Source organism: Marmota marmota, unplaced genomic scaffold (genome assembly GCF_001458135.2).
Source record: "Marmota marmota marmota unplaced genomic scaffold, marMar, whole genome shotgun sequence".
NCBI classification, from domain to species: domain Eukaryota; kingdom Metazoa; phylum Chordata; class Mammalia; order Rodentia; family Sciuridae; genus Marmota; species Marmota marmota.
The window spans coordinates 7,265,890-7,281,092 of NW_026000221.1; the positions used below are offsets into that span (position 1 = coordinate 7,265,890).

A 15,203-nucleotide genomic window follows, 5' to 3' on the forward strand; every position below is an offset into this window, starting at 1 on the left:
TTTTAAAAAAGGCTGTGGGGTATAGCTCAGTGGTAGAGTGCTTGCTTAGCATGTACAAGGCCATAAATTCCATCCCTAGGAGGACAGAGGGGTAAAAAAAAAAAGGCAAGATACCATTTATAACAGCATCAAAAAATATGAAGAATTAAGAAAACAAGATTGATTTAATGAAATACATGAACTTCTTCTGTGAAGAAAATCATAAAACTTTATCAGAATTTAAGAAAGACTTTTACTCTGGAAAGATTACACATTAGTTCACCAGAAAATGCACTATTATAAACAGAAAATTGTTCACAGACTAAATATATTCCAATCATAATCTTAACAGATTTATATTCTTTAGTTGAAATTTGATGTACTAATGGTAGAATTTGTACAAAACTGCAAAGGACTGCTGGTAGTCAAAATCTTGAAGAACAAGGTCTAGAAAGACTTGTTTTTACCAATAACATTCCAAATAAAATTCAAGCTATCTAATTTTTAAAAATGGCCAAATGGTTTGGACAGGATTTGTCTAGAGGGAAAATCCAAAGGATGTGGAGATACTTAATTCAAAGAAATGAAAATTAAATAAGGAGTTACATGTTAAATATTCATCATTTGAAATGCTTGGGACCAGAAGTATTTTAGACTGGTTATTTCTTGAATTTTGAAATATTTGGTTTTACTGTTTACAAATCTTTAATCAGAAATCTGAAATGCCTCAAAATTAATAAGTGTTTGAGTGATAGTGCATTTCAGATGTTCAGATCAGGAATTTACCCATTACATATCCAGAGGATTTTTTTTTAAGTTTTGTAGTCTGACAATACCAAATGTGGAATTTTCTTTTTTTAAAAAATTTTCTTTTAGAGAGAGAGAGAAAGAGAGAGAGAGAGAGAGAGAGAGAGAGAATTTTTTTAATATTTATTTTTTAGTTCTCGGCGGACACAACATCTTTGTTTGTATGCGGTGCTGAGGATCAAACCCGTGCCGCACGCATGCCAGGCGAGCGCGCTACCGCTTGAGCCACATCCCCAGCCCCCAAATGTGGAATTTTCTAACACTAGTTGTGCAAATATTGACATATAACTATTTTGGAAAAGTTAGGTATTACTTAGTGAAGTTGAAGAAACACATATCCATCCATTCCATTCCTAGATGTATTCTCAAGGTCCTATGCATGTACAATAGAACTTATATACAAGGATGTTCACAGTGGCTTTGTTCATAATAGTAAAAAACTTGGAACAAGACAAATACCATTACAGTAGAAGAGACATATAAGCTTGGTATATTACTAAGATGGACTACTACCAGTGAAGAAAACAAATCACAGCCACAGCACAAACATGAATGCCACAGTTTGGATGTGCTTGGTCTATCATGGGGCAGAATCTTTTAAGAGGTGGGTTACTGAGTAACTGGGCCATTGGGTGCACTGAACTGGAGATAAGATAGTTTTGTAGTTTTTGTGGAGATAAGATAGTTTTCCTAAAGAATGGGCTGTTATAAAAATAATAAAAAGCAAGACTGTCTTCTCTTTGATGTCTGGCTTCCTGTCTTTCAGTATGATTTATCCCTCTGACAAATACTCCAGCCACAGTTTCTCAAATATGATTATTTAATCTGGATCTTTAAACCTTCAAAACTGTGAGCTAAATAAACTTCTTTTAAAACACCTAGTTTCAGGTACACAAGTAAGACAAAGTTAGCTAATACAACGGATGACTCTCAATGTTGAGAGTCACAAAATGTGTAACATTCTACTTATTAATTAGAATGTAACATTTTAAAGGAATGCAGATATCGATCAGCATACTCAAAAGTGCAGTCTAGACACTGATTAGTGAACTATTATAGGCTGATGAAAAGTTAAGTATGTACAGAAGTAAGCATTAAGAAACACTGAACAATCTGACATTGCTAATACCTAACTTGTCTCTGCAAGAGTTTGTCATGGTTTGGAAATTTTTTAACAAAAGGTGTGAGAACTAGTACACATAACAGCTAAAAAATACATAGAAAAATAAGGAAATTATTTTCATTACAAGAACAATGATTATCTCTAGATTCAGGGGTGTGACGAGGAAAGCATAGGGAGGTTTCTAAGGTACTCACAAAATTTTATTTTTTAACCTGAGAATTGCATATGAATGTAATTCATAATTTTCTCTTTAAATTGTATATGTATTGACAGATTTCAAAGTTCTAAAAGTTTAAAAATTTGTTATATAGAATATCAATTTATTTAAAAATGTTTGTAAAAATCTATATAAAGAGCTGAACTATGCCAAAATGAATGGTGAAATTTTATTCTCTAAACCATTATCAAATTCTTACGTTGGTGCCTTTTCTTTTTTAAATAGTAGTGATCATCAGTAATTATCAGCACTGAAAACAGATTATACCAGACAAGTGCTACTTCTAAAAAATTTGGATCTCAGCAGGAAATTTGATTCCTGGCTGGGGATATAGCTCAGTTGGTAAAGTGCTTGCCTTGCATGCACAAGGCCCCAGCACTACAAAAAAAAAAAAGGGAAAAGAAAAAAAAAAATGATTCCTAATGATAGTATCTTGTGGGTAGAAAAATGTGGACTGAAACACAGAATAACATCCCTGTATTTTCCTCCAGAATATGGATTCCAAGATGAAGTTACTTAAGAGATCAAACATCACCTCCATTGTTGTTAATAAGCTTTCTCTTTTTTAAATTTTTTTTTGAGAGAGAGAGAGAGAGAGAGAATTTTTTAATATTTATTTTTTAGTTTTCGGCGGACACAACATCTTTGTTTGTATGTGGTGCTGAGGATCGAACCCGGGCCACACGCATGCCAGGCGAGCGCGCTACCGCTTGAGCCACATCCCCAACCCCAATAAGCTTTCCAATCTGTAGTAACAGGAACTGGATAATACTCCATGAATAAATAAGAAATTAAACAGCTCATTGACTGGCATAGCCACACAACCATTGGTGTCCTTTGTGGAATGTGAAGTTAAACTCATTAAAGAATAAGTCTTTTGATCTATCTATTCTCTTCTTCCTCTAGAAGCTTTGAAATACCTCGGACCCCTAAAGTCCATTCTGCTCTAATACTTCAGTTATATTTGTTGTTCACATAGCTAACCTAACATAACCAAGTTATGTTCCTAAAGGTCAGACTATCTTCATTTTTTAAACTTCTAGCAGACTATTATGTTGGTGATAAACATCTAAACACTTTCATATTAGTGTCACAGGTTAAGAACCATATAAATAGATGCCACATTAAGAACATAACTGAAGATTTAGAATTGGACTCATGAGAAAGATAGTTACTCAGATAGTTACACAGTGCTTGTGTATGTGAGACATCCATCCTATATGTTTAATAAATACATTTCATTCTTATTATACTGAAGCAGATGAAGACATGGAAACATGGAAAACTTGTGCAAGTTCATACAATCATGATTCAACTTGGTATGATCTCCTAAGCACTGAACCTCTATGACAGATTTATCCAAATTGGTATTTAGGCAATCCTGTATAGGGGCTGAGAAAGAAGGGCTCTGGAGACTGACTAATGAACTAAGGTTCATTTCAGACTCTGCTAATATCTGTGTTATATGAGATTTTGTAACCTCTATGTCTCAGATTCCTGATATACTAATTCATAAGATTAGTGCAAAAAGGAAATATATAAGTAAGTAAAATACTTAGTGTAGCACCTAGCCCAGGGTAAGCATTCAACAAATGTTAACTTATATTTACTATCATTTCCTTGCTATTTTTGCAGAGCTGTGCCTAGGAACCAGATGTTTTCACCTGGTTGCATTATGAAGGAAAAGGGGGAAAAACATAATCAATGCTCCTGGATGTTATACAACTTAAAAGTTAATTTACTTAAAAATTTAAGAGTCTTTCAGAACAATTGATGGCCTGTGTCTTTCACCCATATAGACTTTCAATAAGAAATGCAAAGAGTAGATACAAAATGAGGCAATGTGCTTCTTTAACTTTCTTGGTTAGTCCCTCAGAGAGCTTAATGAAATACCAAATAAATGATTACTCTTGTTACAGAACTACTCCAAAGTGTGTGTTTATAAGGAGCTTTAGAAAGATTTAAATCCTGACAGAAACAAGTGAAGTCAGTTTGCTGAAAGATTCTTTTATTCTATGAGAAAATGATGGGTGCAATTCCGTGGAACCAACATCTGTTAACTTAGAGAAATTATTTTTTTTCTTTTTAAAAGTAAATGAAAAACCCCTTTGAATTATTTATATATTAATTTAATTTTTGAAAACAAAATTCATAGGNGTGTGTATATATATATATATATATATATATATATATATATATATATATACACACTTACATATATACTTATATACATATATAAGTATTTATATGTGTGTGTGTATATATATATATATATATGCATTTTAAGTCATCTTAGAATTAAGAGTCAGCATCTAGTCAGTAATGGTTAAGTGACTAGAACTGTTATTCAATCAATGTTCTATGGTATCACATATCAAAGTCTACAATATGACAGTCTTGTTTAGTAGTTATCACTTTGGGTGAAGAAGGGAGGCACAGAAGAAAAACAATTGCAATTTTTGTTTTTTAAACACCAGAAAATCCTTAAATAGCTACACAATTTTGCATTGTCTTGTATTCTATACTGAAATATTTGGAAAAAAAGTCTTTATTTCAATTAGCTTAATCCATACATGTTATAAGATACAAACAGTCTAAAACCTATATTGTAAAGAATGAGCTATTTCTCATTAAATGAAGATCAATAAAAATTATTAAATAGAACACACACATAGCATTCTCAATTTTAAATCATTTTAGGGTTGCTAACCAGAGATTATAGAAACAAAATGTGTAAGACAAAAAGGAAAGCAAAAGATAGGGGAAAAAAAAAAAAAAAAAACCAAACTTCTCAGTGCATCACACCTATGAGGATAAAATATATGGCACTTATGTGATACTAAATTACAATTGTCAATTTAAGCTGGAAATGACTTGAAGACATTAAAGCCACAAAAGGGTAGGTACTAGTCAATTAAACTTTTTTCTTAGTAAAAGCACTGGAAATGTAATGAGTGCAGATAACGCACTACAAATTTTCCTGTTTCATTTGCCCCCACTGTAGTGTCTCAAATTATTCTACCATTACAACATTCTCATCTTTAAAGTCTGTATAAACTCTATTTTGCTACAGAAACCACTGTTTGCAGTGTAAGAATGCCTTTATATAAAAAAAGAAAACCATATATAGAGCTAGTTATAAATCACAGAATAAACCCCAAAACAAAAATCTGATATTTTTACAAGCTAGTGAGAAATAAATTATACCATGATATATCAATTAAAAATTGTATCAATGTTAACTAACATTTCTATGGTAGATTTTTCCCCCCATAAAATTAAGCAGTGCAGAATAGGGCTTGGGCTACAGTTAATCACATTTGGTTTTCTTAAAAACAACTTTATTCACTATAAACAATTTAAAGGCAGTTTTCTCCCTCCATAACACATGTAGAGATTAAATTTAAGGTTTTTAAAATATCAACTACCTATAAGAAAAGTACTTTTAAATGGCTAAAAGGAATCAAAATACCAAAGTTTAGTGTGTGAAGAGTAGATACAAACAACCAAGAAAAAAAAGTAGGTCATTGGTGTTGAGTATTTAACATGAATAGCCCAAAGTAAGTTCCAAAGTTTTTCCATCTTCACAAATTAAAAAAGGTGTCCTTTCCATAGTTTGGGGATATGCATTGTACATCTCTCCCAACAATTGCATGAGTAAAATTTTAAAATGTTGCCAATATTAAGTTCTTCAGTACCTAAAATTAGAGGACAGCAATATTACAGTGGCAATGGTGCATCAATTCTTAAAAAGTAGTTATGATCCAACACGAGTTGTGGTGGTTCTTTTATCTGAGAAAAAGCTTTTCAGAAGAAATACCTGCCCTATGCTAACCACCAGAAGAATGAGGGCTTCCCCTACTGACCAATAGGCCACTCTTGTATTTAGATCTTCTGCTCGACTTCGGCCTTGAGCTTCTCTCAATCGGAAATGAGTCTGATAGTCAATGACAGACTTGAGAGCTTCATGAATGGAAACACAGGCAGACTCCATCTAAAGAGAAATATTTTCAGTTAGTATATTTAGTACTTTCTATACACTCCATATCTAGCATATTCATCTTAACTTTCAATTTGATCTCAATTCCTCATTATATTAACAATCTCATAAACTGGCACTCAATCTTTCACTCACTTTTACCTCAGCTGTCCTGGCAACGTAACTCTTCTACTCATTCCCCCAACGACCAACTGTAAGCCTAGAGATACTATGAAGCAGTTGTCTATCCCTAACACAGGTGTGGTGTTAGTAAGGTGGTAGACTGAATACTAAGTTAACAACCAAAAATACTTACCAGCTAAGGTTGGTAGCTATAGACTTCCAAGCTCAAATTCTTCAAAGAATTAGGAAGAATAGCATAAAAACAGATTGAGTTCATCAAAGTTATTTAAAATATTTGTGTCTAATTTTTTTTATACCAGGGTTTAATATTTTTTTATTGCTTAAAACTTTAATCCAGTGATGAAACACATACTTTATTACTATTTTATTTCACAAACCATGTATTAAGAATTAAAAAAAATCTGAATTTGCCTTAATTCTAATTAAGGTATGCAGAGATGAGAAAGTAATTTAAACATTTAATAAAGTTCTACCAATGAAAGTATGAAAGGAATAATAAAAAATTCAATTAAAGGTGCTTTAAAAATGTGAGAAAGTATAATGTTGACAAATTGGATTTATCTATTAGAATACTCATATGTTTTTGTTGTTCTTGTTCTGTTGAGGTCCCTAGGAATAAAAAATTACCAAAACTGTTCTAAAACAAGTAACCTCTAAGGACAGAGAAAGAGGTGCTTCTAGCATTTCTTTGCTTTCTATGAATTCTCAAAATGAAATGTAGTTCAAGGGTTCTGCACTTGGCAAGTACAAATAAAAGCAAGGATTTGACACAAATTCAGAATGTGTAAAATCCTTCTGAATCCTCTCCAGGAATTTGGATTAAGAACTGCCAGAGTACAGAAAAATCACAGACATTAAGGAACTAAGTTACATGAATTCATATAATTTTTGAGATGTGCAGGATTTTTTTTTACACTTTTAAAGTGGAAATTTTCATACATATTCAAAAGTACAAAGAATAGTACAATGAACTCCATATCAGTAATTATTAACACAGAGCTAATCTTGTTTCATCTATATTCTCCCCACCTATTTTCCTCAATCATTTAAAGCAAATCCCAGATATTTTATCATTACAGCTACAAATATTTTTACACTTCAGTTCTAAAAGATAACACTTAAAAAACCTCTCAAAAGTAACTCCAATGGCATTACACATAATTAAAAATAGTTCTAGCAAGTCAATAAATGCAAATTTGCTTTCAAATTTCCTCTAATATCTCAAAGTTATTTTCAAATTGGATTTCAAATAAGGTCAACACCAACAGACATTTGGCTGATAAGTTTTTAAAGTTTCTTTAACCTTTAGTTTCTTTTCCTTTGTTATCTATTTGTTTCCTTTGTTATCTATTTGTTGAAGAAACTGGGTAGAGGACCTATGGTATTTCCCACTTCCTGGATTCTGCTGATTGCATTCCCATGATGTTCTCTTATCTTCTGTAATTACTGAAAATTGACAGGTGGAGTTGGAGACTTGATGGAATTTAGGTGTAATGTTCTGAGCAGGGAACTCCTCATAATGTTGTATACTTCTTATAGCACATGATCACAATGTACATAATGTTGATTTTTTCTCCACTGGAGAATGACCATTAGATTTAAGTGATATCAGTTCGATCCATCCATTACAAAGTTTCTTATCAGCCTTTCATCTTATGATTTTAGCAGTGCCTGCCTATTCTAGATCTATTGCATTATTAATGGATAACAAATGGTGAGAGTGAAATTCATTAATTTATTCTCCACTTATTAGCTGAGATTTTTCTCAATTTTAAAGTATAAATAATTGCTATATGAGTAACCCTACTATATGAAATTTACTAGTTTTTTGAAAGTAGAAAAATGAGACAAAGATTAAAAATGTGATACGAATAAAGGAGGCTAAACTGCTTTACAGTAAAGCACTCATTTTCTATTTACCCGCTTAAGTTTATAGAATAGCTACTTTCTTATGTAAGTTAAAATTCACTAAAAACTAGATATAGGTTAAGCTATAAACAATAATTCCAAGGAAAAAATCAGTTTACTAAGCAAAGTGCCTTTCACACAGAATCCTAAAGAGAACTTTATAAAAATAAGAGCATTTGAATGTATCTTGTTAATGCTTACACTAGGTTTATGAATTAAAGCACATATAAAAATTTATACATTTTTCTAACTGCCTCTATCACCTGGACGTTAGCAAGAGACTCAATAGAATTTCTAAACGCGGAGTTTAACAAATACGTGGCAAATAATTTCTTCTGATAACTTATTAAGTTACCTTTTAGATATAATCTAAGCTTATACTGTATTTGAACTGGAAATAAAACTTCTCATCACCTATGCAATATCTACTCACTGGCTTTAAATTTCTTTCACTATCTTTCTCTTATTAACCTTTTTAAAAAATAAAATCAAATTTACTTTCAATAACTATTGTTAGATGATTTATAATTAATCTTCAACATTTTATCTTAAGTTATAGCAAATTTATTTTGAGTAAGTATGATATAGACTACTGTGTGGTATATTTACATATTAATTTAGGCATCATTTTGCTTCCTATTACACCAACCTACCAAGGTATTCACAGATACAGAAAATGCATCAGAACACTGAGTAGCCTTCCTAAGTTTCCTTTACTATTGATGTTTCTATCTTAGTGACTGTAATGGTTTAGATCTTAAATATTCCCCAAAAGTCCATAGGCTAAACGCTTGATTGCCAGTCTGTGGTGCTACTGGGAGGTGATGGAACCTTTAGGAGACAGGGGCTTAGTGGGAGGAAGTTAGGTCACCGGGGCATGCCTTTGAAGGAGATATTGGAACCTAGGTCCCTTACCCTTTTTCATTTTGCTTCCTAGCTGCCATGAAGTAAGCAGCTTTGCTTTGACAAGTGCTCCCAGTTATGATATTCTGTCTCTCCACATGCCCCCCCCCCCAAAAAAAATAGTACAGTCAGCAACCATGGAGAGAAAGAAATCTCTGAAACAGGGAGCTAATATAAACCTTTTCTCCTTTTATCTCAAGATATTTTGTTTCAACAATGGAAAACTAACAATAATCTCTTATTTTAATGCTTCTTCCTTTCTTTACACTTAAATGTTCATAAAAATCTTAACATTGATTTTCTACATAAAATATGAAGCTGTCTGTGAAATGACTAATCTACCTTAAGAATTAAGTTTCAAAGATTGTGTTAAAATGTCAAAATTCTATATTCACCAATGAATTCATGCATGATATTAAGTTACAATTTACTTCTTTTTTTTAAACATATCAACATTATTTTGCTAACTTTTAATTTACCTGGGTAAGAGCACTGACTCGGTTCTCACTAGGAAACAAAGGTGGGTCTTCTCCAACTTGAAAATCAAAATATACGGTTTTATGTGTGAAAGTAGAAAATTCATTGCTGAAGCAAAACTTATATGTTCCATTTTTGGAAGCTGTAAAGGTGAAACTATCATACTGTTTCTTCATCTCTTTGTATAACACTTTACCATCAGGATCTTCTAATCGACAATCTACATCATAATGACCGCCAGTAATCACCTATGAGAGAGAGGAAAAAAAATCACTGCAACTCATGAGCTTGAGAAATTAGCCAGGTTTCCTGTTAAGATGGTAATAAGGTTATGTATGGGCAAAGGACTTTCTCTGTCAAAGACAATTTTACAGTTTTTAGTTTTCATCAGTGGATGAAACTTGAAAGGAGATTTCAATTAAATTAAAGCTTTATAGAAACTGCCCTTTAAACTACTCAGACAACTGTGCTAGTAAATATGAGTCGAACATATCACTTAATTTAGAAAGAAGTGATGAGGAAGAGGCATTAGGTTTGAGAGTTCCTAACTACCATGAGCCTAGGTGAACAAGCTTGTTATTTTTAAGCTTCAACTCTCCTGGTTAACATAATATTTACATTCTACATCCTTATAACAAAGAGGTCAAATTTGGACTTCAAAGAAAGATCTGCTATTTATGTGACCTTTCATCACTAAAGAGAGGTGACAACTAATTGAACTATGTTACAGGATCATTTTGATAATAAAATTATGTACTTAGGGAATTGTAAAAATATGTAAATATTTACATATGAAATGTTTTGAGATTAAAAAAGTGTCTCATCAAGTGGGCATTTATCCCACCCCGAAAAAGTCAATAATCTTTTCTCCAGGCAAAAATAATGACTTCATTTTGATATAATCAATTATTCATCCTCAATCATTATATTTTGAGTAATCAAATACATACATAAAAACTGTATAGTATCAAAACTGATCATTATTCCACCTTTCTTTCATCATACTTTAAACAAACAAATAATCCTATTCCAGTTAATAGTACCCTATTAAACCTCTCTGGTCACCTATGATTGGAACTGCAGATCATCCCAAACTTAAGTGTTCCTACCTGTCCAAACAATGACAGAAATTTCTTGATCTTACTGCCTCTTTCAAATTTGTCCCATTCCTAATCCACAATACGCTGTTGTTATAATTTCCTAAAAGGTCTTCCCACAATCTAATCTCTTCTCCCCCTAACTCTGGGTTTTTTGCTTTGGCCTTACTCCCATTTTGGGCTGTAATGTAGCAGGGCCTATGCTGTCCTTGCACTGAGTACTCATTTAAAAACCTTTTGACAATTCACATGGCCTACCAAAAATCCCAACCTGTTTAATGGTGTACCATTCTCCTGTTCCTCCTGTAGCCTTGGCATCTCTTTTGTTCATAACCTTGCTCGTTCTGTGTTCCTAAAATACCAGACTACCAGAAGTTCTCTGAACTTTTGCTTCACATCTGCACTGACAGTGGCATTTCAACAACATTTGTTTACTCAAGAATGCTTGCAAATAGATAGTTTACTACAGGTAAAGAGTACAATACAAAACATCATTGACAAAGGCTGTCTGGAGAGGTCAGGTGTGGGCTCCTTTTCTTCCCCCTGTGAGGTCTGTAGTCAAGATCTCTCTCAGATCAGGAACTATTCTAAAGTGCAAACAATACCTCAGAGCCAGGGAACCCAAAATAGAATGTAGGCTGGGTTTTTAAATACTCCGTTACATAGGCAGGCATATTCTTACTAAGCAAACAGTCTCAATAATAGCCTTTGGTGGGGGATGGGGCAGTCCTCAAAGAAACCCAGTGCAAATCATCTATCTTGTTGATATGAAAAAATAAAAAATGTTGACAAACTGATACAAATCACCCACAATGCCCTGAGACCCACATTTACAAAGCAAAACTATTACTATTCAGTATATTGCAGTACCGCATACAAATTTTAGTGTAAGAGTTCAGGCTAATTTCAGGCCTGCTAGAACTCTCAGAAATACATCTGCCTAGAGTGCCCCCTTCTCCTTCCTCTGTCATATCATAGAGCATTTAAATTCTATTTATCCTTCTAGACTTAGCCAAACATCAGCTCCTCAATTAAATTTCCCTTAATGTTCCTTCTGTTCTCTGCCATTGTTCTACCTTGTACACACTTTTATTTTGGCATTTATATAACTCTAATTGTCTATGAAAGCTCTTTGAGGTCAAAGTAACTCTTATCAGGGCTGAGCATGTGGCTCAAGCGGTAGTGCACTCGCCTGGCATGCGTGCGGCCCAGGTTCAATCCTCAGCACCACATACAAACAAAAGATGTTGTGTCCGCCAAAAACTAAAAAATAAATAAAATATTTTTAAAAAAGTAACTCTTATCTTTGTGAGGTAATATAATAAAATAGTTAAAAGTTTAACCTGGGATTGTACAGTTGCTTCTGTTGCTTTTAAGTTTGGTGACTTTGGGTCTTATCCAATCTATGCCTGAGTCTCACCAATAAAACAAGAATAAAAACTCTATTTCACATCAAGATTTCCTGCTGGATGTGGTGGCACACACCTGTAATCCCAGTGGCTCAGGAGGCTGAGACAGGAGGATCATGAGTTCAAAGCCAACTTTAGGGGAGGCTGGGGATATAGCTCAGTTGGTAGAGTGCTTGCCTTGCATGCACAAGGCCCTGGGTTCAATCCCCAGCACCACCAAACAAACAAAAAAACCCCAAAACAAAGCCAGCCTCAGCAATTTAGTGAGGCACTAAGCAACTCAGTGAGACCTTGTCTCTAAATAAAATACAAACTAGGCCTGGGATGTGGCTCAGTGGTTGAGTGCCTCGGAGTTCAATTCCTGGTAACCCCTCGAAAAAAAAAAAATTTCTTGAGAATTAACAAATACACCTAAACACTTGGCATACTATATACACATAACAGATGCTAATTTGTTAGCTCTTATAGCATCCTCAACATATAGACAACATCTATATATATATATGCATTCAAAAATGTTTATTAAATTCAAAATAAAGGAAATTTTAGCTTACACTTGTAGTACAATTCCTGCTATCTTCTTTTTTGTCTCCTGGTCTTAATCCATAAAGTGAAGCAAGCCTAAGAGTTATCCTTAGCCTCTTCTCCCTCAAGCACTATAGCCAAATCATTACCAAGTCCTACTGATTTTACCTATTATTACATTATCTCCAATCCTTTCATTTTACTCCTTCCCCACTGCTACCACTCTAATCTAAGCCTCTATCAGTTCTTGCCTGGACATCACAGTCTCCTCATTAGCCTTACAGGTCTTCTCTGAAACACCTTACCCACCCTTTCTACCTTACTTAAGTTATAATCCATGCATCCTATGTTGATCATATTTTCACTCCTCTATCCTACCTCAACATCACTGAACTACTTAAAACCCTCTGATGGCATCTCATATTGCTAAGTAAAACTAAAAAACCCAACATGACCAGCAAGACTCTACATGTTCAGGCCCCTGCTGAACTCCCTTCCTCTGGCTCTTTATTCCTGACCATAATGACCTCTCTGTGGTTCTCAAATTCTCTAGGTTCACTCCTATCATAAGTTATTTCCATCTCTCTTATCAAAGTATTTACAACTCATTCTTTAAAGTTCACCATTAAAATTATTTTCTAAAGGAGCCTTCCATGATTCCAAAGACTAGATCACATATTCCTTATTTCCTGCTCTTAAAATACACTAAATGGGGCACAGGGGCACAAGCCTGTAATTCCAACTTGGAAGGCTGAAGCAGGAAAATCGCCAAGTTCCACGCCACAGCTTGGGAAACTTAGCAAGACCCTGTCTCAAAATAAAAAATAAAAAAGGAGGGGGATGTAGCTCAGGAATAGAGTGCCACTGGGTTCAATCCCCAGTACCACCACAGCAACATCACCACCAACACCAAAAACCAGGTTTGTGAATAGGCAGGTACTAATTAAAAAGGGTAGGATGAGAGGGGAATAAAAAAATGATGGCAGCAATCCTAAGTCATTTCTGTATCACCAGGACTTAACCCTCAATAGCTGCTAAAATGCTAAATGAGCCTATGAGTGAAAATTGAAACATTAGTTTTACTCAACTAAAGACATCACATTCTGTTGACTAAAGTTCTTTTTTTTTTTTAACACAATCCCGAAGATGAGAAGGGGCCTCTAATTTATTACAATTTTTTTCTACACCTTTTGCGGATGCTTCTAATGGAGTTCTTAGAATGAGAGAAATGCATTAACCAAGAGTCCTAATATCACCGGAAAAACTGAAAAACAATGAAATAAATACTGGCAGCACCTCAAATCCGATTAAAGTGCAGGTGTAAATTAGAGTGGGCGATTGACATCGGGCATTTTAGAGCAGGTATTGCTTTTTTTTTTTTTTTTAAGGAAATCTTTTAAGAAAGTAAGTTCAATAGGCTTTAAAATGAAGGACACAGAAGAATGGGCAAAAAAAGTCACAGCTAGCGGAAGCATTTCTGGAATTCACATATCTTAACATCCGGTCTTAAATGTCTCCTGTCCAAGGTTTAGAAAAGGAAAGCCAAATGCCCAGCATGAGCTACCTAGAGGTGATTCTTGAACTAGCCAAAGAACGGAGAAACGCGGACAGGAGGGAGGCACCCCTACAGGTTACAGTCGCGACCCAGGAGCCGCGGCGAGCTGGGGCGCGGGGCCTCTCAGGCCCGTGGTACCTGGAACTCGAGGGTGCACTTGGTGCCCTGTGCTATGTCCTCGTAGAAGCACTGCTTGGCGTTGTCCGGCAGCTCGAAGGTAATTTCGGAGGCGCCGCCGGGCCCCGTAACCAGCAGCAGTAGCAGCGCGAGAAGCCAGCAGCCCCAACGGCCCGCGGCAGCCGCCCAGCGTTGCGCAGACCCCGGCCGTGGCATCCCGAGACGGCGGCAGCCTCGACGGAGCTGCGCTGAGACGCGGGGTCAGGTCTGCGCGGAATTACCGCGCGCGGCAGGCCTCAGTCCGAGGCACCCTCAGAGGACGCACGCAAGAGCCGTCTCGAGTATCAGGGAGGTGTGGGGTGACAGCAAGCCGCCGGATTCGGAAGAGGGGCGCGAAGGGGCTGGGCCACGGTCAAAGAACCACCCGGAGAGTAAGGAGAAAGCCTTCAGAGAAACTGCGGAAAAGGCCTGAGATGGCCGGAAGTGGGAGTAAGGGCTTGAAGGGAAGGGGCGGGGCCTGAGGCACCTGCTCCAGCGACCCGGATGTGTTCTCAACGGAGGAAAGGCACTGGAGTGTGTACGTGGAAGCCCGGGAGGCGTCCTCGGTGCCTTCGCTGCAACTCGGGACGAGGGGCGGGGCCATCGTAGTAAACGGGTGGGGCGGGGCCAAGAGAGGGGGTAGGGCCGACCATTGCATTGGAGGTGCCCGTCGGGGTACCACTCAACTTTCAGGAAGCAAGTAATTATGTGCTACTGGGTTTTGAGTGTCAGGGAAGCTCTGAGTGAAGCTCTGAGGCTGGTAGTAGAGCGCTTTGCAATTTGCAGAGTTTTCCTATAAGTAATAATTAATGTTTTAAGTACGTAGCCTGGCAAAGACTGCAGACTGCGAGGGTTCTAATTCTTGCTCTCTACCTCCTGGCCATCTAACCTTGGGCCGGTTGCATAAACACTCTGTCTCAGTCT

At 35.7% G+C, this 15,203-nt stretch overlaps 1 protein-coding gene and 1 non-coding gene across 2 annotated transcripts; one reads left to right on the plus strand and one right to left on the minus strand.

Annotated features, from left to right (window-relative positions):
- Positions 1-4,650: 4,650 nt before the first annotated feature.
- Tmed7 (transmembrane p24 trafficking protein 7) lies at positions 4,651-14,725 on the minus strand. Its single transcript, XM_015488603.2, has 3 exons — positions 14,262-14,725; positions 9,540-9,785; positions 4,651-6,120 (listed from the first exon to the last, which is right to left on the minus strand). Exons 1-3 carry the CDS (start codon positions 14,454-14,456, stop codon positions 5,884-5,886), a joined length of 678 nt encoding a protein of 225 aa, XP_015344089.1. The 5' UTR covers positions 14,457-14,725; the 3' UTR covers positions 4,651-5,883.
- On the plus strand, positions 12,190-12,262 carry Trnaa-ugc. The gene has a single exon. It is a non-coding gene; the product is annotated as a tRNA-Ala (tRNA).
- Positions 14,726-15,203: the final 478 nt, after the last annotated feature.

Excerpts from the sequence above, each read along its gene's own strand:
- Tmed7 (XM_015488603.2), bottom strand. The coding sequence starts at position 14,456 with ATGCCACGGCCGGGGTCTGCGCAACGCTGGGCGGCTGCCGCGGGCCGT. Across the intron at positions 9,786-14,261 it reads AGTGCACCCTCGAGTTCCAG|GTGATTACTGGCGGTCATTA; the intron begins GTACCACGGGCC and ends TCTCTCTCATAG. Across the intron at positions 6,121-9,539 it reads GAGTCAGTGCTCTTACCCAG|ATGGAGTCTGCCTGTGTTTC; the intron begins GTAAATTAAAAG and ends ATTTCTCTTTAG.